The sequence below is a fragment of the Pelophylax lessonae genome (genome assembly GCF_965119305.1).
Source record: "Pelophylax lessonae genome assembly, chromosome: 7".
NCBI lineage: Eukaryota > Metazoa > Chordata > Amphibia > Anura > Ranidae > Pelophylax > Pelophylax lessonae.
In genome coordinates, this window is record NC_138774.1 from 300692726 (window position 1) to 300717550 (window position 24825).

Below are 24825 nucleotides of genomic sequence, written 5' to 3' on the forward strand. Positions count from 1 at the left end.
TTGTGCCCAATGTGAGGCCCAACAAGAGAGTCAGGTGTTCTCATCCAATACCAGTACCTGACCTCACAAATTCCCACAGACACCCTCCAACATCTTGTGGAAAGTCTACCCAGAAGGGTAGAGCATGTTATGGGAGGGGTAAATCCATACTAATGGCCATGTTTTGTAATGGGTCTTCCAACAAGCTATTAGAGGTATGTGACTTCTATACGTAAAATGTTTTTTTGCAAAAGATATATTTTTCTACTCTGTGCTGTAATCCAGGTACCCCTGTCAGACAGCAAAGACAGGTCTGTGACCTTACTCTTCTTTACTGAATTTAACCAATACAGCGTGGTGAAGGCCACATCCTTAGCCCTCTGGCTGTACAATGAAGAAGCAGCAAGTCAACAAAGTCATCCCTTTTGCTCTACAAATCATTGTTTTTAGCTGAAAACTGGTTGAGATGGAAATTTTATATGCCTGGAGAAATGTTATGGCCTAAAGTATATCAAAGTTATTGGTAACCTAATTAAATGTTCACACTAAAAAAACTGAGTTTGGGTGCGGACCGAACCCTGCTTAACGCCTTCATTGACACTAATCACGTCAATAGCATAAGGACCAAGCAAATACTGACTTTTTGTGAAACCTAAGGTTCCCTAGGGCCTGTGTGGGCAGAATCTTAGCGTGAGAACTGCTTCTTTCTCAATGCAAGGCAAATGGAATTCAAAGGCAGTCTGAAACCGGTTAGAGCAGCTTCATCTGCAGGACAGAAGAAAGTCAACTGTAGGCCTGGAGGAGGTCAACTATAAGTTAGGAGAAGGTCAACTGTAGGTTAAATAAAGGCCAACCGCAGATCATAAGGAAGTCAACTGCAGGTCAAAGGTGATCAGATGCAAGACCGAAGGAGGTCGTCTGTAGGTCAAATCAAAGTCAACTGCAGGTCAGAAGGAGGTCAACTCTAGGCCAGGAGGAGGTTACCTATAAGTCAGGAGAAGATCAACTGTAAGTTAAATGAAGGCCAACTGCAGATCAGAAAAATATCAACTGCAGGTCAAAGGTGATCAGATGCAGGTCAGAGGGAGGTCATATCCAGGTCAGAAGGAGGTCAACTTTAAGTCAGGAGAAGGTCAACTGTAGGCTAAATAAAGGCAAACTGCAGATAAGGATGTCAAGTGCAGGTCAAAGACGATCAGATGCAAGTCAGGAGGTCATGTGTAGGTCAGATCAAGGTCAACTTCAGGTCAACTTGCAGGTCAAAGACGATCAGATGCAAGTCAGGAGGTCATGTGTAGGTCAGATCGAGGTCAAATTTAGTCCAAGAGGAGGTCAACTATAGGTCAGGAGGTAAACTGTAGGTTAAATGAAGGCCAACTGCAGATAAGGATGTCAACCGCAGGTCAAAAGTGATCAGATGTAAGTCAGAAGGAGGTAACGTGTAGGTCAGATCAAGGTCAACTGCAGATCAGAAGGAGGACAACTCTAGGCCAGGAGGAGGTTACCTAGAAGTCAGGAGAAGGTCAACTGTAAGTTAAATGAAGGCCAACTGTAGATCAGAAAAATATCAACTGCAGGTCAAAGGTGATCAGATGCAAGTCACAGGGAGGTCATTTGTAGGTCATATCCAGGTCAACTGCAGGTCAGGAGGAGGTTAACTGTAGGCAAGGAGGAGGTCAACTATAGGTCAGGAGGTAAACTGTAGGTTAAATGAAGGCCAACTGCAGATAAGAAGGATGTCAACCGCAGGTCAAAGGTGATTAGATGCAAGTCAGGAGGTCATGTGTAGGTCAGATCAAGGTCAACTTCAGGTCAGAAAGAGGTCAAATGTAGGCCAGGAGGAGGTCAACTATAGGTCAGGAGGTAAGCTGTAGGTTAAATGAAGGCCAACTGCAGATAAGGATGTCAACCGCAGGTCAAAGGTGATCAGATGCAAGTCAGAAGGAGGTCATGTGTAGGTCAGATCAAGGTCAACTATAGGTCAGGAGGTCAACTGTAGATTAAATGAAGGCCAACTGCAGATCAGAAGGATGTCAACTGCAGATCAAAGGTGATCAGATGCAAGTCAGAAGGTCATCTGTAGGTCAGATCAAGGTCAACTGCAGGTGAAAAGGAGGTCACCTGCATGTCCAATGATTTCAGAAATGCCTCAAACTGATCACAAATGCAAGTATAATGCACCTGTCAGCCTGATGCATTTGTTCCTCAGGGGCGTGTAGCAATGGTAAGTATTAGTAGGAGGAGAGAGAGGTTTTAAGAGAACCATTACTTTTTTATGAATAGGAAAATTGGTAGCTACTCCTTAAAGTGTATATATACCCAAAATTAAATCTTGGGTATGCAGCAGGATCCTTTTTTTTAAGCTGACAGAACCCCATGCTTTAAACTGTTGTTGTTGGTATGTTATAAATATTACCTCTTCATCCTGCCAGTTAAATCTGACTTCTTTTTAGAGGGTGACAACACTAAATCACTAGCTCCCAATGCAGTGGTAGTGTTGTCACCCCTGCGTTTATAATCATGCATTGGAAGTAAAGGCTTTGTCACCCCATTCCTGCAATCCATGGCCAGCAGTGCTGGAGTGACAGTAGCAGGATGGGCAGTTTGGATAGGGACTGAAGGACAGGTGATCAGGGATCCTGAGGATTTTGGTGTATGAGTCATCAGTGCAGGGCCGGGACAAGGGGTGGGCAGGAGGGGGGCGGTTGCCCTGGGTGCAATGGTTTATTGCAGGGATGGGGGGGGTGCCTTGACCCTAACCCTAATGGAAAGGGGAGGCGCAGTTTGCCATCCTTGCCCTGGGCGCTGGATGACCTTGTCCCGGCACTGCATCAGTGATATCACCGGAGGTGACAACCCACTGCAGCTTCTGCCTGACCCTGCAGAGGGCTAGAGCTGAACAGGGAGTCACGTGACCGTAAATTAAAAACCAGAATAAAAGGTGCCGTCAGCTATTTTTAATGCTAATAAGTCACAATGTGCTTTGTTTTCTTCCATGCAGTGCGCTCTGATTGCTTTCTGTGAGCCGGGTTCACATAAACTTTGAAGGGCTTGTGTAGGCAGAAGATGAAAACCTTCTCAGGAGATTGCTGAAAGGTAAAATTATTACAGCCGGGAAGCGCTTAAAAAAAATGTGGATTGTATTTTTACACTATGTACACAGCTCTCCGCACCTGTCAATCACAGGGTTCATATCCTTAGATTTTTGCCCTGCAGCAACGAGAGAGATGGAATTCATTATGAAGTGCAATGATTCACCATCTCAGCCTGGCAAATGTTATTTTCAAACGTCTCCAGTGAATGTCAGTGCGGGAAATGTAGCGTTGGCCCATTTATAAACGGGGGGTGAGCATTATGGCACGGCACCTTCCCCATCAAGAGCAGATGTCAGGGAATGTCATTGCCACTGCCAACGTTGGGCCAATGGACTTTATAAATGGGGCAAATGTTGCCCAGTAAATGCTGGGAGAATGTTATGTTTGCAAGGAACTCCTTCTTAAGCATGAAACGTCCTCTCCCTAAAGCATGCCAACGAGTGAAATTGACGAGTAAACTGGGAGGACTTATGTGTGCTTCTGGGCATAACGTAGATTGGCATTATGAAGTAGCACATGTGTTCCTGATAACTGATATCCATGTGGACAATATAGAAACTAATTTGCTGTCGTAAAACATTACGTAATTCACACGTTATCATGCATTAGTTAAATAAAAGCTTTTCATGTGTGCTATGCCAGCATTGGGTTCGGTATATAATGATGTGACGGGAGTCACTTTGGGCATGGGGGTTGTGGACCCCAAATTCCTTTAGAGAGGTTGAGGGGCACCATGCCCAGCCTTATGGGGCTCTCTTATGTTTAAGTCACCCTACATCTGTTATGGATGCAGGGTGACCAGAAGGGTGGTGAACACTGAAAATATGGTTTGGACTACTACAAAGGGGACAGTCATATTCAGGAATAATGTCTCCCTTGTAATATGAAGATTTTTATTCCCTGTATAGTATGAGGTCTCTGACCAGGAAGTACAACTCCTAATATGGTCATTCCAGGAAGTTCAATGAGGAGACGGACTGTCTGGCAATGTTGCTTTTGTCTGAGTTGGCTTTCCATTCACCTATTGTCGGGTGTGCTAATGAACTCACCTGTTGTCTGCTAGGGGATGTATTGACACTCAGAGTAATGTGTATTGGGGGCTCGTTATGGAACCATTGTTCTGTGTCTGGCTATTGTGTACATTGATTGCCCCCTGGGGCTTCTGTCTCATTGCACATAACAGTCCTTCTGGTCAAGCTATCCAAGCTGGACCAATCCCTGCTGACTCATTTTTAAGTCCTCATTTGCATGGCTGGAGAGGACCTGAAGGGGAACTGCAGGTACTTTGCAATTGACCAATGGGAGGGCGGTTGTTGGGGGCAGGATGTTCCAAATTCTGTATAAAAGTGTGCTGTGTTCTTCCAATAAATTGTCTTCCTGTTTGAACTTACATACAGCCTGCTTGGTGTTTGTTCGAATGGATTTCGAACAGCACATAGCTGTAGTTCGGATCCCGGATCCTTGGTTGACCGAACCATCAGACGTTGCGATCTGCAAGCTGACTCACTAGAAACAGAGGAGTGTCGGGAGAGCGGAAGCGAGCGAGCAAGGGTCTCGTTACAAATGACTTGGGTTGTCCAGGTGTCACAGCAATATATTGGCCACCAAATCTCTTCTGGACCACCAGACTCAATCCTAAACAGAAGAGACTTCACCCTGCAGATGTCATGGAATGCCAGGAAGTCATTATCTCCTATTTGTAGAGTACATCACAAAGAAGTCATAACTGCAGTCTAAAGGTGATTCTACCTTTATAGTGAGCCTTGCAGTCTGCAGCAACTAGCTCCTATATTGTATCACCCCCCCCCCTCTCCCCATCCAAAAATGCCGGGCCTAGGAAAAAAACTAAAAACATTAACAAAGAAAAGAATTTAACTTACGCAAGAGTTTTTGAACTCCTGACTTTCACACCTACTGTATGTCCCAATGTGTGAGGACCCTTCCAACCTTGTGGTAACAGTTTGGTGAAGTCCCTTTCTGTTCCAGTATGACTGTGCCCCCCCCCCCCCCCCCCAGTGTACAAAACCAGCTCCATAAAGACATGGTGTAATCGGTATGATGTGGAGGAACTCCAATGTCCGTTACAGAGCCCTGACCTAAACCCTACTTCTGGAGGATCTTTGGTATAAGGTCTTCTTATCTAACATCAGTACTTGCCCTTAACCCTACAGAACACCTTTGGGATGAGGCCTTCTCAAAGGTGTTTAGTAGATTTGAGGTCATGGAGGAAGTCAAGTGTCCTGAACAGAGCCCTGACCTCATCCCTACTGAACACCTTCGGGAGGAATTGGAATGTCGATTGTGAGCGAGGTCTTCTTATCCAACAATAGTACCTGACCTCACAGATGGACACAGATTCCCACAGACATCCTCCAAAACCTTGTGGAAAGTCTTCCCAGAAAAGTGGAGGATGTCATAGCCACAAAGGGGGAGAACTCTATATTAATGGCCATGGTTTTTAGGATGGGGTGCCCAATTCAAGTGTCCTTCACAGAGCCAAGACCTTATTCTTACTGAACACCTTTTGGAATGAGTCAAAATACGATTGAAAGCCAGGTCTTTTTTTGGTGCCCAACGTAGGTCCTGATGTGTGAACCAGAACTTTTTATTCAACATCAGTACTTGACCTCAAAAGTGGGCACAAATTCCCATAGACCACCCTCCTAAATCTTGTGTAAAATCTTCCCAGTAAGGTGGAGATGGTATAGTCACAAAAGGGGTCCAACTCCATATTAATGGCCAGGGTTTTAGAATGGGGTGTCCAACTTGAGTGTTCTGCACAGAGCCCAGACCTCAGCCTTACTGAACACCTTTGTGATAAGTCGGAATGCCAACCAAGAGCCTGGTATTTTTTTTATTTCTTTTGACGCCCAATATGGGGCCCCATGTGCTTCTTATCCAACATCAGTACCTGACCTCACAAATGGGCACAACATCCCACAGACACCCTCCAAAATCTTATGGAAAGCCTCACTAGAAGGGTGGAGGATGTTATAGCCACAAAGGGGGATAATTCAGTACCATTGGCCATAATGGGGGAGGGGGCAACTCCATATGAATGACCCGGATTTTAGGATGGGGTGCCCAACTTAAGTGTCCTGCTCATCGCCTGGACTGCAATCCTCCTGAAAAGCTTTGGGATGAATTGGAACACTGATTAAGAGGCAGGTCTTTTTTATTGGCGCCCAATGTGGGGCCTGATTTGAAAGTCTGGTCTTCTCATAAAACATCAGTATCTAACCTCACAAATTGACAGGAATTCCCACAGACACACACCAAAATCCTTTCCAGAAGAGTGGAGAAAGTTATAGCCACAAAGGGGGGCAACTCAGTATCATTGGCCATAATGGGGGGGCAACTCCATATTAATGAGCAGGATTTTAGAATCAGGCGCCCAACTTAAGTGTCCGGTGCTCATCGCCTGGACTGCAATCCTTCCGAACAGCTTTGGGATAAATTGGAGCACCGATTAAGAGGCAGGTCTTTTTTATTGGCGCCCAATATGGGGCCTGATGTGCAAGTCTGGTCTTCCCATAAAAGATCAGTATCTGACCTCACAAATGGGACACAAATTCCTACAGACACACACCAAAATGTTGTGGAAAGAGTTCCCAGACTAATGGAGGAAGTAAAAGCCACGGGGGGGGGGGGGGGGCAACTCCATATTAATGGCCAGGATTTTAGAATCAGCCGCTTTGGGATGAATTGGAGCACCGATTAAGAGGCAGGGCTTTTTTATTGGTGCCCAATATAGGGCCTGATGTGCAAGTCTGGTCTTCTCATAAAACCTCAGTATCTGACCTCACAAATGACAAATGGACAGAAATTCCCACAGACACACACCAAAATTCTTTCCAGAAGAGTGGAGAAAGTTATAGCCACAAAGGGGGACAACTCTATCATTGGCCATAATGGGGGGCGACTCCATATTAATGACCAGAATTTTAGAATTGTGTGCCCAACTTAGGTGTCCTGTGCTCATCGCCTGGACTGCAATCCTCCCGAACAGCTTTGGGAAAAATTGGAACACTGATTAAGAGGCAGGTCTTTTTTATTGGCGCCCAATGTGGGGCCTGATGTGCAAGTCTGGTCTTCTCATAAAAGATCAGTATCTGACCTCACAAATGGGACACAAATTCCCACAGACACGCACCAAAATGTTGTGGAAAGAGATCCCAGACTAATGGAGGAAGTAAAAGCCACAAAGGTGGCAACTCCATATTAATGGCCATGGTTTTGGAATGGGATGTCCAACAAACTCATATAGGTGTGATGGTCTGGAGCCATTTGGTCGTTTGGGGCTTGCTATATAAGGGTTGGTCGCTGTGCACTGCAGGGTCTCTTTTAATGTGGAAAAACTAAGACTTTCTTTTTTAAAGACATCAGATTCTACACTACAATGTTAAATAGGCAACCTAAACACACAAGCATGTGAAAAAAAACACAAACAGTTCTGTAAAATGACATTGTAAGCAATATACAGCAAATTATCAATGGTGGCTGCTTGGTCCTTGTTTTATTGTAATTGGTGGCTGTTTGGTCCCTATTTTATTGTAATTGGTGGCTGCTTGGTCCTTATTTTATTGTAATTGGTGGCTGCTTGGTCCATATTTTATTGTAATTGGTGGCTGCTTGGTCCATATTTTATTGTAATTGGTGGTTGCTTGGTCCTTATTTTATTGTAATTGGTGGCTGTTTGGTCCCTATTTTATTGTTATTGGTGGCTGCTTGTTCCCTACTGCCAATTACATTTTCCTGACAATCTCAAAGTTTTTATTCAAATTATGATTGTGTTTTGTGATTCTACATTATATATTCTTATATAACGAAAAGCTACAAAGGGTCTCCAGAAACATCTAACCTTGTGTCTTCAGAGACCCATTGTTCCTCTCCTATACATATGAAGACTTTGATAATAATCAGAGGATGTCCTAGGAACGTGTGACATCTCACCCACTTGGGTTACGTCATCTTCAACACATAACATCAACAGCAGTAAGGACAGCCTGAGAGCTAAGGACAGCCTGAGGGCTAAGGACAGCCTGAGGGCTAAGGACAGCCTTAGGGCTAAGGACAGCCTTAGGGCTAAGGACAGCCTTAGGGCTAAGGACAGCCTTAGGGCTAAGGACAGCCTTAGGGCTAAGGACAGCCTTAGGGCTAAGGACAGCCTGAGGGCTAAGGACAGCCTGAGGGCTAAGAACAGACTGAGGACTAAGGACAGCCTGAGGGCTAAGGACAGCCTGAGGGCTAAGAACAGACTGAGGACTAAGGACAGCCAAAAATCACACAAACCACATATACACATAGTCACACATAAGATCCTAAAATGATATATTTCATACATATCCTTTCCTATGTATACAGGATCCTTTCCTATGTATACAGGATCTATCCATCCGAAGCATCTGCCAACAGGGCCGCCCTGCCAACACAATACCGGCACACCATCCTCAACTGACAAGACAGAGAAACTGTTTGTGGCTGCTAAGAATTAGGATCTGGTAGGAGGATTCCGGTGGTGGGGGGCTGAAGAAAAGGAGTGACAAAAAGGGAAATTTATGGGGCTGTTAGGTGCAAATGATCACCATTTGTTTGAAGCGGACGCTAAACTCGTTTCAGGGAAACACATCCCTCTTCTTCAGGGCTTGAACATACAGAAGATTGGCTAACTTGGCAATGTAGCTGCTACAGATGTCTGAGTTCCTGTTCTTAAGAGAGATGTATGGGGTATACTTACCTAGGTGGATGCCTAGTCCCTGTCCCCTGGCACCTATAACTCTAAGAATCGAGCGATCGAACACCACCAATCGCTCGGATCTCACAGCTCCGTGAGTAGAGAGCAGATGACTGTCATTTAGCAGCTCTCTGCTCTGCCCCCTCCTCACTCACTGGAGTGTCTGGGTGTGGAGAGGGCGGGAGCAGCCTTCTCAGGCTATCAGGGGTTTGCTGAGAGGCTGAGCTGGGTCTGGTCCAGGCATGTGAGTGGATCCCGATTCTATGGTCATGATGATGCCCGAGCCTGTGACGTCAGCAGAGGGCAGTCTTCAGCCCACTGACTGCTGAAAACGAGTCACAGGAGTGCAAAACGAGCTACTCACTTGGGATCTATAGGAAAAGTACAGCCAAACGGGCTTTCCCCATATTTCTTCTTTAAAATCTTGATTTAGTGAGACAGCGAGGTGACAAGAGGAATCATGAAAACATTTCACAGCCTTCTATTACTGGAGCTGGCTCTTTACAACTTCAAGGCTCTTACCGAAAGAAACCCTTTCCTAATGCCAAGGTTAAATCTTCAGGCCTCAATAATAACCTCTAATCTACTGCAAGGGCCTTAAATGTTCACAATATGGACCACCATGTATTTATACATGGAGATCATATCCCCCCCTTATGTATTTATACATGGAGATCATATCCCCCCTTATGTATTTATACATGGAGATCATATCCCCCCTTATGTATTTATACATGGAGATCATATCCCCCCTTATGTATTTATACATGGAGATCATATCCCCCCCTTATGTATTTATACATGGTGATCATATCCCCCCTTATGTATTTATACATGGAGATCATATCCCCCCTTATGTATTTATACATGGAGATTATATCCCCCCTTATGTATTTATACATGGAGATCATATCCCCCCTTATGTATTTAAACATGGAGATCATATCCCCCCTTATGTATTTATACATGGTGATCATATCCCCCCTTATGTATTTATACATGGGGATCATATACCCCCCTTATGTATTTATACATGGAGATCATATCCCCCCCTTATGTATTTATACATGGAGATCATATCCCCCTTATGTATTTATACATAGAGATCATATCCCCCCTTATGTATTTATACATGGAGATCATATCCCCCCCCTTATGTATTTATACATGGAGATTATATCCCCCCTTATGTATTTATACATGGTGATCATATCCCCCTTATGTATTTATACATGGTGATCATATCCCCCTTATGTATTTATACATAGTGATGATTGTATGGTAATATAATAGGAGATAATGGGCGTTTATTCGTTCGGTTGAATAATGGGTTGATGGGGGTTGTCTGTAGCGCCCAGCATGTGTCTGATGAGTGCGGAGGGATGCACACCTCACTGACGCGGGCGCTCGCCTCCCTTCACACATCTGTTGTGAAGCTGTTTTTGGTAATAAAGCTTTGTGTTTCTATGGAGGTCGTACTCCCGGGAGCGATCGCCTTTTTTATGGATTGCCGTCTCTCCGGAGTGTTGGATTCTCCGGAGGGCGTCCTGTGTATGTGAAAGAAAGGCTGCAATCTATTAACCTCTTGCCACCCACAGAATGCGTAATGTATGGCAGCAAAGAGGGCGGGATTTACCACCCACAAACATGCATCCCCGGGTGTCAGAGGTTTCTGTGCTAAGGACAACGACCCAAAACATCCAGCCAGAGCTACAATGGAATGGTTTACATCAAAGCATATTCATGGGTTAGAATGGCCCAGTCACAGCCCAGACCTAAATCACATTGAGAATCTGTGGCAAGACTTGAAAATTGCTGTTCACAGACGCTCTCCATCCAATCTGACAGAGCTTGAGATATTCTGCAAAGAAGAATGGGCAGAAATGTCCTCTCTAGATGTGCAAAGCTGGTAGAGACCTCCCCAAAAAGACTTCCCAGCTGTAATTGCAGCTTAAGGCGGTTCCACAAAGTATTGACTCCGGGGGGTGAATACAAATGCAGCCACACTTTTCACGTTTGTAGAAAATTTGGAAAACCATTTAATGGGGGCCATGCTGTGGAATCCTATGGACCACTGAACTACATTTACTCACAAGGTGACAGTGAGAGGGAGGAGAAAAGGCTGTATTTCTGGGGCTACAGACTAAGGAGCTTTCCTCTTTGCGGTAGGGATACCATAGTGAGCACATCTGTCTACCTGGGTGTGGACCCACCTAACACAAGCCTGTGACCTGAGCCAGAGGTCAGGATCCTGTGCGCTGGGGTCCAGGGAGAGCAGATCTGTCTACCTGGGTGTGGACCCACCTAACACAAGCCTGTGACCTGAGCCAGAGGTCAGGATCCTGTGTGCTGGGGTCCAGGGAGAGCGGATCTGTCTACCTGGGTGTGGGCCCACCGAACACAAGCCTGTGACCTGAGCCAGAGGTCAGGATCCTGTGTGCTGGGGTCCAGGGAGAGCGGATCTGTCTACCTGGGTGTGTTCCCACCTGACACAGGCCTGCAATTGGGATCCTGTGTGCTGGGGTCCATAGAGTGTAGATCTGGGCACACTGGGGCTGCGGACTAAGCTATTGGCAGGACACAGATTCTTGCTGCAAGAGAGACCAGAGCACTGTAGTCCTGTGAGCTGAGGACCAGAGCCACTTCAGGCAGATCCTGAGGATGTTTGAACAGCGGGAATATTGTGGCTATATTGCTGGGCCTGGTGAGACAGCATTGTTGCCACTTACCTGTTTCTGCTAGTAGGGACTGAGCACCTAGGGATTGGACATTTGACTAACAGCCTTTACCACTGCATGCAGACTTTACTGGGATTGAACCTATGTGCACCACCATAAAGAATAGGCCTCAACGCTAGCCATCTGAGAATTCTAGAATCCTCATTTGGTTTTAGGGCAACATTGCCAGACTTTATATCAAATTGTTTTTCATGAAGACTAGACAACACATACACTTGACAACACTCTTTTTTTTTAACAGATAGGGACAATACCATTAAATACTAAACAGTAACAGACAGGACATGTAAAAACTGTAGTTTTGGACAAGTTAGGTAAAACATCTGGGGGTCCTTTACTGACATAAGTGCACAGCTTTAAATGTGCAATACATCATATAAACTGCTAGTAACCGCTTTTAGTCTGACCACTTTGGAGAGAATATAGATGATTTTAGGCAACTCGCTCGATATCGTACTGATAGTTCTAACATGACCTAAAGATCCACCATAGACTGCGAAGATTGTTTATGGGTAGGACTTACACCATATGGCCAAAGTATGTGAACATCTGACCATCACACCTACAATATGGCCAGAAATATGTTAATACCCCATCATACAAAGACATTGTAGACAATTGTGCTCTTCCAACTTTGTAGTTACAGTTGGGTTAAGACCCTTTTCTGGTCCACCACGACTGTGTCCCTCTCCCCTTGTACAAAGCCAGTTCTGTAAAGACATGGCATGACCAGTTTGCTGTGGAGGAACTCCATTGTCTTGTACAGAGCCCTGACTTCAAACCTACGTTTGGGAGATCTTTGGTATAAGGTCTTCTCATCCAACATTAGTACCTGACCTCAACCGTACTGAACAGCTTTAGAATGAAACCTTCTCAAAGGTGTTCTGTAGGTTTGAGGTAATGGAGGAACTTGAGTGTCCTATACAAAGCCACTGACCTCATCCCTACTGAATACCTTTGGGATGAAGTAGGATGAGCCATGTCTTCTCATCCACCATCAGAACCTGACCTCACAAATGGACACAAATTCCCACAGACACCTTCCAAAATCTTGTGAAACGTCTTCCCAGAAGAGTGGACAGTGGAGGATGTTATAGCAGAAAGTGGGGCCAATTCCATATTAATGGCCATGATTTTGGGCTGGGATATCCAACAAGCTCAGATCCCTGCATATCAAACCTACTTAACACGTTTGGGATGACTTGGGAGGGACAATTGTGAGTCCGGACTTTTTTCTGGTGCCCAACGTGGGGCTTGATGTGTGAGCTTCAAATCCAACATCAGTACCTGACCTCACAAACAGGTATAAAATCCCAGATACGCTCCAAAATCTTGTGAAAAGCCTTCCCAGAAGAGTGGAGGATGTTACAGTTGCAAAGTGGAACAACTCCATATTAATAGACAGGGGGGAGATTGGAGGCAACTCTATATTAATAGACTGGGGGGAGGTTGGGGACAACTCCATATTGATAGACTGGGGGGAGGTTGGAGGCAACTCCATATTAATAGACAGGGGGGAGATTGGAGGCAACTCTATATTAATAGACTGGGGGGAGGTTGGAGGCAACTCTATATTAATAGACTGGGGGGAGGTTGGAGGCAACTCTATATTAATAGACTGGGGGGAGGTTGGAGGCAACTCTATATTGATAGACATAGGGGAGTTAGGGGACAACTCCATAATAATAGACATGGGGGGGGGGGGGTTGGGAGCAACTCCATAATAATAGTCATGATTTTGGATAGGGATGCCCAACTAGATCATATAGGTGTGATGGTCAGGTGCCCACCAACATTCTTGTTGGCCTGTTTGTGTGTCCATCTGCTGGTAGCAAAAACCACTCAACATATAAAAGAACAATCGGGTCATTTGATATGTTGATCTGAACAAATCTTGTGGTTTGAACCTAATTGGCTCTCTAGTGAAACAAAATGATGAACCAAGGTCTTGATATCAATTTAAGCAAACAGGTTATTGACTTCTAAGGTTTGAAGCACACAGGGATTAAAAGGGGTGTTCACTGCAAAAACATCCCATTGGGATTAATATTGATTCTGGTTCTGATAGCAGGGTGCTCATAGAATACATTGACGTAATGGTATTAAGACTAGGGTTGCCGCTTTTTTCTTCAAGCCAAACCCGAACACTTTAGCTGCACAAGGCAAAGTTTAATTTTTAAGGGGGAATGCTGTGGACTCTGGTGGAAGGGGGTTTCTGCTCACCAAACCTCCCACTTACATCAGATTTTCCCAGCATTTCCCCTTAAATTAGGGTTTCCAAAGCCCCTCCTTACACCAGAGTCCACAGAGCACCCCTTACACCTTACCTTATGGCACTTTTCCTCTGCAAGTACCGGCTCGGCTCTACTCGGCCCTGCTTGGCCCAGTTTGCTTTTCCACTGCTGGTACCACATGGTGCGGTGTTGGAATGGTTCGGTACGGTACGGTATGGTTTGCTTTTCCACTAAAGTAGTACTAAAGTTAAGTGGGTGGGATAACAACGTGGTGGGTGGGATTCTCTGACCAATCAGTGGCTAGTAGTGACTGCATGCACAGGATTGTGGGATATGGTTCCAGGTTTGGTACCTCTTGGAACCACAATCGAGTAGGTACTGTTTTTGAGAGCCGTACCGTTCGGTTCCATGCAGTGGAAAAGCGCCACCGTACCGAACCGTTCCTACACCGTACCATGTAAAAAAAGCAGTGAAAAAGCACAAAAGCGAGCCGAACCGTTCGGTTCCATGCAGTGTAAAAGCGCCATTAGTGTACTCACTCACTTGGAGGCGGGAGAGAGGGCAGAGACTTAAGTCACAGACATTGGATGGTGAGCTCACTCACCTGAGGATGGAGGCTCAGGCATCAAAGCCTTTCATCCACAATGTATCTGCCGGTAGCTGAGCTTCAAACTTCCAGCCTACAAATCCCTTTCCTGAGGCACAGCAGGCTTGGGACTGGAGTGTGGGTGGGCAGACAAAAGGTTAAGGTGGGAGGAGGAGCAGATCAAGCCCTCTCTCCTCTTATGTTCGTCTCTAGGGGGTGGGGACCCTGTGCACCCCTATGCACTCAGCGGTTGTGGTACTTGGCTACAGTCCATTCTGAATATTGTGTCCAGGTTTCAGGTGGCCTCAAACCAGGACACATGATTCAAAACCCAAACTGTCTGGGTGAATCCCGAACAGGTGGCAATCCTAAATTAGACACAAGTGCCCATTGAAGTATTGCCATGTATTGTTCTGTGGAGTATCACCAGAAGGATTGCTTGTAGTACATGAACCTGCCAGGACAGCAGTACGGGACTGTGGCCTGAGGACTCCCGCACCCCCTACCTGTTTGTATGAGATCTAAATGTTAAACAGCTTTTAGTGTTTTCACCCGTGTTACATGACATCAGCCATGACATCACAAGAACAAAGAGGGACAAGATCTATGAGGACTATACACAGGATTTGCCATGACTTGGTAAAACTTGAAATTCATCTCTACAACAGCTAAGCAACACAAATAGTAAACCATAAAACAAAATGCCATCACCTATGTCAGGGGTCTTCAAACAATGGCCCTCCAGTTGTTCAGGAACTACAATTCCCATCATGCTTAGTCATGTCTGTGAATGTCAGAGAATTACAAGGCCTCATGGGATCTGTAGTCCTGCAACAGCTGGAGGGCCGTAGTTTGAGGATCCCTGACCTATGTGATGAGGAAAGACTTTGTGTGTGGCTGGTTTATGGGGAGAAACCCCTGAAATCTGCTGATCTTTACCAAATTTATGAATCCTATCAGAGTAGACAATTGGGTGAGTTCATATCTTGGTGTGTGTGCACTGCATTAGGACATGAGGGTGTATTATGACTTCAGTTTTTGTTCTTTTTAGTATATCTAGTAGTAGTTAGTCTCATTCTATTACATAGTTACATAGTTAGTGAGGTTGAAAAAAGACATCAGTCCATCCAGTTCATCCTATGATGTGTATGTGTTTGCTTTTAACCGTACATTGTATACCCCTGTATGTTGTACATTGTATACCCCTGTATGTTGTACATTGTATACCCCTGTATGTTGTACATTGTATACCCCTGTATGTTGTACATTGTATACCCCTGTATGTTGTACATTGTATACCCCTGTATGTTGTACATTGTATACCCCCTGTATGTTGTACATTGTATACCCCTGTATGTTGTACATTGTATACCCCCTGTATGTTGTACATTGTATACCCCTGTATGTTGTACATTGTATACCCCCTGTATGTTGTACATTGTATACCCCCTGTATGTTGTACATTGTATACCCCTGTATGTTGTACATTGTATACCCCCTGTATGTTGTACATTGTATACCCCCTGTATGTTGTACATTGTATACCCCTGTATGTTGTACATTGTATACCCCTGTATGTTGTACATTGTATACCCCTGTATGTTGTACATTGTATACCCCTGTATGTTGTACATTGTATACCCCTGTATGTTGTACATTGTATACCCCTGTATGTTGTACATTGTATACCCCTGTATGTTGTACATTGTATACCCCCTGTATGTTGTACATTGTATACCCCTGTATGTTGTACATTGTATACCCCCTGTATGTTGTACATTGTATACCCCTGTATGTTGTACATTGTATACCCCCTGTATGTTGTACATTGTATACCCCCTGTATGTTGTACATTGTATACCCCTGTATGTTGTACATTGTATACCCCCTGTATGTTGTACATTGTATACCCCCTGTATGTTGTACATTGTATACCCCTGTATGTTGTACATTGTATACCCCTGTATGTTGTACATTGTATACCCCCTGTATGTTGTACATTGTATACCCCCTGTATGTTGTACATTGTATATCCCTGTATGTTGTACATTGTATACCCCTGTATGTCGTACATTGTATATCCCTGTATGTTGTACATTGTATACCCCTGTATGTTGTACATTGTATACCCCTGTATGTTGTACATTGTATACCCCTGTATGTTGTACATTGTATACCCCTGTATGTTGTACATTGTATACCCCTGTATGATGTACATTGTATACCCCTGTATGTTGTACATTGTATACCCCCTGTATGTTGTACATTGTATACCCCCTGTATGTTGTACATTGTATACCCCTGTGTGTTGTACATTGTATACCCCCTGTATGTTGTACATTGTATTCCCCTGTATGTTGTACATTGTATACCCCTGTATGTTGTACATTGTATACCCCTGTATGTTGTACATTGTATACCCCTGTATGTTGTACATTGTATACCCCTGTATGTTGTGGTCTTTAAGGTGCCCATCTAATAGTTTTTTGAAACTATCGATGCTCCCTGCTGATACCACTGCTTGTGGATGAGAATTCCACATCCTTACCGCTCTTACAGTGAAGAACCCCTTACGTACTTTAAGGTTAAACCGCCTTTCCTCTAGTTTTAGTTGGACCTTTTCTGTAATTATGAAGCATTTTTGCTACATATCCAATGATCTTCCACAGGTCTTCACCATGACAAGCCCAGATGAATGTGACTCCCTAATACTAGGTATACCATGAGAACCTTTATGACCTATTTTAATTGGTGTGCACTGTTCATTTAAATCTGTACTTGACCTTTAATAAAGGAGCACAATGGTGCGGAGCATAGAGTATTTTGTAGTGAAATAGGCAGCTACTATATTCCTATTCAAGCAAGGTTCTCCCAAAATCCCCCCCAAAACATTGAACAGTAAAATCAGGTGAGATCAGAACATTGCTCACCACTGATAAAGATCGGATACATTGTTGTCACATGCTGTAGGCCAGTGATGGGGAACCTTGGCATCCCAGATGTTTTGGAACTACATTTCCCATGATGCTCATGCACTCTGAGGTGTAGTTGAGCATCATGGGAAATGTAGTTCCAAAACATCTGGGGGTGCCTAGGTTTGCCAACACTGCTGTAGGCAGGTTTTGTTACCTTTCTTTTTTTTTTTTTGGTGCCGAAACCCGGGAATGAACCAGGGAATGTATCTTTCTTTACCAATCAACTTCTCAGTGGTGAGCCCTGTCCCTAAAATGTGTCTACAGTGAGAGTATAAAATTCTGTCTTCATTCCCACATTGTATTACTATTATTTCCAGCCTCCTCCTATTACTCTGAACCATCTTCAAGTTTTTTGAAGGCCCCACACCTTTCCTTCCTGGAATTCTGTGAGCCGGAGTCACTGCTTTGTCACACATTTTGCAGAGCCCTCCTTCTGAGAGGAGGAGCTTCAAAAGGTGGAGTCAGTACAAGAATTAGCAGGGTACCATGGGATATGTAGTCCTTAGAAATGGAGGAGAAGCTGCAGAGCATGCTGGGAGTCCAGAAAGTTGTGGAAAGATACAGCCAGCAGACAGGCAGCACTCGCACCATGAAAGGAGATTTTTCCAGTCATTTTATATTGGATTGTCAGATAGAACTATTGTTTGTAATATTACAATGCTGATGATATAACATGAACGTGTGTGCTGTGCCTATAGATCTCCTGTACCCGCTTTATTTTACTCTTTGTTGTATTGGACATGACCTTTTCTTCTAGATTCCCTTTAGAGATAATGGATAGTGTATGTCAGTGATGGCAAACCTTGGCACCCCAGATGTTTTGGAACTACATTTCCCATGATGCTCAGTACCCGCTTTATTTTACTGTTTAGTGTATTGGACATGACCTTTTCTTCTTGATTCCCTTTAGAGATAATGGATAGTGTATGTCAGTCCGGGCTGTCTTTACCACAGGGCAAAAGGGCCCAGTCATTGTTGTGGGGTCCAATGCAGCTGCCCCTTGGGCCCGCACTGCCTGCAAATAGGTAATACGTGGATTTTGGAGGGCCCAGGAAAATATTTGCCCAATTAATATTAAAGATGGCCCTGATGTCAGTGATGGCAAACCTTGGCACCCCAGATGTTTTGGAACTACATTTCCCATGATGCTCAGCTACACTGCAGAGTGCATAAGCATCATGGGAAATGTAGTTCCAAAACATCTGGGGTGCCAAGGTTCGCCATCACTGGTGTCCTAATCATGCCCCTCCATTCCAGCTCATGTCAGGCCTATGCCTCCTATATGTAGGGATGTTATGTTCTCTTTCCATGTTTTTTTATATCCAGTTGGGAGTATCTACCATTTTGAAGGCCATTTTGCTTCTTCTGTATCAGTCCTTCCCTTCCTGTTAGGTGTGGGGTCTAATTCCTGCCTTTCAGGAACTACAACAGTAAAACTCTTTGACTTTTTCTAGCAAGCAGAATAATCCTGCACCCACTTTATTTCTGGGGGAACAATGGTCCCATCCCCTTTGAAGTGGGTGAATGGTCTTGCCACACACCTTGGAATTACATACCTCCTTTCCTACATATTTTCTTGTTGGGTTTTCGGACACACTCCTTGGAAATCCGTTTTACTGTAAAATGAATAAAAGACTCCAAAATAACAGGAGGTTCTACCTTGGGAGTCATGCAAGCCTAGGTGGCTGTGCTTTCCCTCTAAACTCCGAGAGGAGGGTGTATAACTTCTCAAGTGTGAGGTGACCCTAATGGGTCCCCGCCCCATGCAGCTTTTATCCCCCAACTTAGGAAAGGAAATTTAATGAAGGGTTACAATGTAGACGATAGGCCACCGAGCATCTCTCCGTTCCTTAATAAACACCTGAGAGATGATAAGTGGCTCCAAATCTTGAGGGGTCCCCTTAAATTACAACTTACATGACCCCAAAAACCCACATAAGACTATGCCTGTCAAGGACTTTCAAAGAAAAAAAAAGTGTTTGAAGCCGGAGGGGAGGGGGGAGAATGCAGGTTCAGCTTTAACAGGTTTATCACAGGAACTAAAGACGGGGCACAATATCAATAGGGGGGAGACAGAAAGTGAACCAGAAACTTGGCATAGGTGAGGGAGGGGAGGGGGGTGAATCAGCCTGAGGACGAGCAGACGTGGACAGATAAAAGGAGGGAGTACAGCCACAATGAGATGAATGAAGAGCCGTGATTTGGAATTGGCAGCAAGATAAAAACACAATAATCAGGTTTTCTTATTGAAATAGAGGAAGGTAAGTCAAGGGGAAGGAGGCATAGAGGCCATATAATGTGAATATAGGTGGTGGTGGTGGTGGACGGATGAAGAGGGGAACCAACCCAATGGAGCAAAAAAGAGAAATCTGTTGAAGATGATAAATGAGGCTGGTCAGCAGTGGAAGCGGAATAACATGTAGGAGGAGATAGTGGTCCACACTTCGAGCAGTAGGAGGGTCAGCAGAAGTTTATGAAGCTGTATGCATGCACACAACGTAAACTTAAAGCTGATGGAGAAACCAAGACCAATGCAGACTGGTATTTGATGGAGGGAGACTGGTATTTGATGGAGGGAGACTGGTATTTGATGGATACAGATTGGTATTTGATGGAGGCAGACTGGTATTTGATGGAGGCAGACTGGTACTTGATGGAGGCAGACTGGTATTTGATGGAGGCAGACTGATGGATACAAAGACCAATGCAGACTGGTATTTGATGGATACAGATTGGTACTTGATGGAGGCAGACTGGTATTTGATGGATACAGACTGGTATTTGATGGATGCAGATTGGTATTTGATGGATGCAGACTGGTATTTGATGGATACAGACTGGTATTTGATGGATGCAGATTGGTATTTGATGGATACAGACTGGTATTTGATGGATACAGACTGGTATTTGATGGATGCAGATTGGTATTTGATGGATGCAGATTGGTATTTGATGGAGGCAGACTGGTATTTGATGGATACAAACTGGTATTTGATGGAGGCAGACTGGTATTTAATGGAGGCAGACTGGTATTTAATGGAGGCAGACTGGTATTTGATGGAGGCAGACTGGTATTTGATGGAGGCAGACTGGTATTTGATGGAGGCAGACTGGTATTTGATGGAGGCAGACTGGTGTTTGATGGATACAAACTGGTATTTGATGGATACAGACTGGTATTTGATGGAGGAAGACTGGTATTTGATGGATACAAACTGGTATTTGATGGATACAAACTGGTATTTGATGGAGGCAGATTGGTATTTGATGGATACAAACTGGTATTTGATGGAGGCAGACTGGTATTTGATGGATACAAACTGGTATTTGATGGATACAGATTGGTATTTGATGGAGGTAGACTGGTATTTGATGGATACAAACTGGTATTTGATATAGGCAGATTGGTATTTGATGGATCTACAAGGCAATAAAGGTTGTGTAGAACACAAGATAACTGGGTGAGGAAAACATGAAGGAAAAGAAAGGGTCATGACCACGGTGGAAGTGTGGTGGTTGCAGTGACCTTAGCCAAACCTCAATCTAACTCTGTTAATGATTTCCTCAAGATCGGAACTCATTCATGTGTATAGAACTCCGAATGCACCAGAATCGTGTATTGACATGTTCATGGTGCCTTTTTTGTCCCTTAATGTACCACATGGTGTCCGCACTGCTACGCAAGTGGGAAGTAGATGATTATTCTAATCTATATAGTAATGTACAAGCCACTGGAAAAAAATAAAATGATTGCATACTATACACTTGAATACCAACAATTAATGCATGCATAAAAAAGCAACATTTGAGGGATGAGGAGATGAGGGTCCCGATACCCTGCGTAATAAAGAGGAAGTATCATCTCATACCATTTCTTCACTGCAAATGTTTTTAAAATGAGTTATCTCAGTTTTGGAATATCATATGAGGATATAGTAAAAGGAATTACACCACATGGGGGGGTCAAAGGGGGGGGGGGGTGACAACGGAAAACACTTTTGTTGTCTATTTGTCAAACACATCCCCAGATATCTCTGCAGTGACCGGCTGAGAACGGCTCGATCTTGGTGGCTCAACCTGCTCCATTCTGCTTCTTGGAGGTATAAAGCCAATGGTTGCAATACTTCCCTTTAATAACACAGACAGACAGCAAAGAAAAATAAAATTGATAAAAAACAACAATAGGAAATTAGACAGCCCAAAAAATGTTAATAAATAGACTTAGCAACTTTACACAGCTTTCAGAATTCCAGGGATGAATATTTTATACATAGTTACATTGTTTCAGCTTGGACCAACTATGCATATTATATCATAGCTGTTGGATATCCCTGGAAATCACTGTATAGACACCACTACAGCACCACTACTACATCACTACTACATCCCTACCACACCCCTACTACACCCCTACACCGCTACTGCAGCACTACCACACCCCTACTACACCACTACAGCAGCAAATTCCACTAGCTTCCTGAGTACTGTGCAAAGATTTCTCCGATGGGGCGAGTTGGAGAGTGTGACATCATCGCCTGCCTCATCACCTTGTCCAGTCAGAGAAGCCTTTGCATTCCCTAAGAAAATATAAAGCCTTCTTTGAATGGCACCCGTGCCAAGCAGACCACCTCCTAGGTTCAGAAAGTAGCACGGCAGCTTGCCACTGGACCAGGAAGCTAGTGAAGATCACTGTAGTAGCGGTATCTGTAACCAGGGCTTTTTTTCGGCAGGATCGCGGGGGGACGCAGTTCCAGCACCTCCAGTCTGAATGTATGCAATGGCAAAGGGGTGCTGGGGCCAGCGGGATGAGCTGAATGGCCTATTGATGCTGGCTGCCGGGGGATTTATTGTAGCTGGAGGGCATCATGTTGTGGGGGGCTATTGTTGCAGTGGAGGATTTATTGTTGCTTGGGGGAACTATTGTTGCTGGGGGTATATTGTTGTTGGGGGGGTCTATTGTTGCTGATTGCAGGGGATATATTTTACTGTTTTTTCTATTGTTGCAGGGGAAGATTTATTGTTGCTGGGGGGGTCTATTGTTGCTGATTCCAGGGGATCTATTTTACTGCTTTTCTATTTATCATTAACAAATTCTATACACATTATCTAGAACCACAACAGGATACTTGGTTCTGTATTCTCTAAAAGGGAAGGGGGGGTACTTGGGGGTGGGTAGAGGGGGGAACTCGGAGGTGGGTAAGGGGTGGAGACAAGGGGTGACTCAGAAGAAGGGAGTACCTACACCTGTTCTCGGAGAAAAAAAGCCCTGTATATAACAGTGATTTCCAGTTTCTCAACCAGCATTTCTCCAGAGGTTGCTGGGGGTTCCCTGAGCAAGGAGCGGTTTCTGCCTCTCAGATAACTTTCCACTGACACCATTCATCTTTTAGCTATCTGTAAGGGGGGATTCTTCCCATTGACCACCAATGTAAGGAACATTCTTCCCACTGACCACCAATGTAAGGAACATTCTTCCCACTGACCACCAATGTAAGGAACATTCTTCCCACTGACCACCAATGTAAGGGACATTCTTCCCACTGACCACCAATGTAAGGGACATTCTTCTCACTGATCACCAATGTAAGGAACATTCTTCCCACTGATCACCAATGTAAGGGACATTCTTCCCACTGACCACGAATGGAAGGGACATTCTTCCCACTGATCACCAATGTAAGGGACATTCTTCCCACTGACCACGAATGGAAGCGACATTCTTCCCACTGACCACCAATGTAAGGGACATTCTTCCCACTGACCACCAATGTAAGGGACATTCTTCCCACTGACCACCAATGTAAGGAACATTCTTCCCACTGACCACCAATGTAAGGAACATTCTTCCCAATTTTGTTTATTAAAAGTCTTGCAATCAATAAGCATAAAATCAATATACATAAATAAATTTATACATATTTACATGAAAAGGGGGGAAAAAAATACATAGCAAATTCTGCTCTCAAATAAAGACTGCCTTTACAGCAAAAACAAAACTCACATCATGAAACACATCATTACCGGGAAAAATAATCTTAATAAGACTCACACCACCACACCAGACATCAAACCTGCGAGGTCAAGAAACAAAACCACTCCCATTATGCATGCAGCCCTTCTTCAAAAATGAAGATATTAACTAACAAAAGCTAAGGGCGTGAAAGAAATAGCATAGGAAAAAAGCTTTTCACCCAGAGATGGACAGTTCACCAAAAGCAGGTCTGATATTCCTCCACGCCCTTATCCAGACCGCTCGAGGCTCCCTGCCCTTCTCAAGACCCCGAATCTTCCCAACCTCACCCAGAATATCGTACACCACCACCTCGACAGGGAGGACTTTCTTCCGCAGGGTAATCTGGCACCGTGCATTCCATGTGAAGTAACGGACAACTATACTAACTAGAAAAAGTGTATCCAAATCAAAATCCCAGCGAGTCGGGAATGCCCCGTACACCCACTCCGCATAACTCATGCGATAGAGAAAGGGGATGCCTAGAGCCCTCCCCACCCTTTTATACACCTCTATGTTAAAGGGACACTGGAGCAAAAAGTGGTCCATAGACTCCACTTTACCAACACACTCCGCTCTAGGACAATCCCGATCATCCACAGGGCGATGCTTCAGGTTCCCTCTCACATAGAGCCTTCCATGGAAAGCGAGCCAGGCTTGATCCCTAAACTTCAAAGGGATTCTTCCTAAGTTAATTAAACGCAACCCCTCCCTCATTACGGGGCCTGGGCAATCCCTTAAGGTCAGCGACACACTGAAAGCAGAGCCCAAAATCCTCTTCTCCAGAAGCTTTCTGGGGAGGGACTTGATATCCCCCACTGTCACCTGCCACTGCCTAAGTATTTTCAGACACGGGGCAACATAAGCCGGAAGCTTGCCATGTCGGACTCTCAGACTTTTCACTGGCCCGCCATCTTCCCAGCATCGCAGAAAAGGCCTAAACCAAGATTGAAAAATACCCACCCATCCCGGCGGGGTCTCTGCTAACATATTACCAAGATTATACTTTAAAAAAAGCAGAGAAAAGAAAACTATAGGGTTGACCATTCCTAGACCACCCTCCCGCCTGGACAGGTAAGTTACATTGCGTTTGATCAGGTTCAGCCTATTTCCCCATAACAGTTGGAAAAAGCAGCTGTACACCCTTGCATAGAGAGATTACGGCAAGATACAGACAAAGCTGACATATAAAAAGATTGGGATCAGGTAAGTTTTAATCAAGTCAACCCTTTCCCTCAAGGAAAGTTTCCATTTCTTCCAGCTTGCCACCTTGGCATTAGCATTCAACAACCTGCTTTCCCAATTTCGATGACCATAGTCACCAGGACCAAATTTGATGCCCAACACTTGAATTTCCTGCTGGGGCTCTGGGAAGGCATCCGGAAGTTCGAAGCTTTCACCCTCCTCACCCATCCAGAAAACTTCACTCTTTTCATGATTGATTTTAGAGCCAGAAGCCTCAGTGTACTGCTCT

At 44.5% G+C, this 24825-nt stretch overlaps 1 protein-coding gene across 3 annotated transcripts in view; it reads right to left on the bottom strand.

The window, feature by feature from the left end:
- The window catches only part of NLGN3 (neuroligin 3), a 177628-nt gene that overhangs the window by 26825 nt on the left and 125978 nt on the right, over positions 1–24825 (bottom strand). The window contains exon 3 of one of the 3 annotated variants that reach the window (XM_082263362.1): positions 18898–18957. The exons of the other annotated variants lie outside the window; for them this stretch is intronic. Coding sequence (XP_082119488.1) covers positions 18898–18957 — 60 coding nt within the window. The remainder of the gene's footprint in view (positions 1–18897; positions 18958–24825) is intronic. 3 annotated transcript variants of the gene reach the window in all.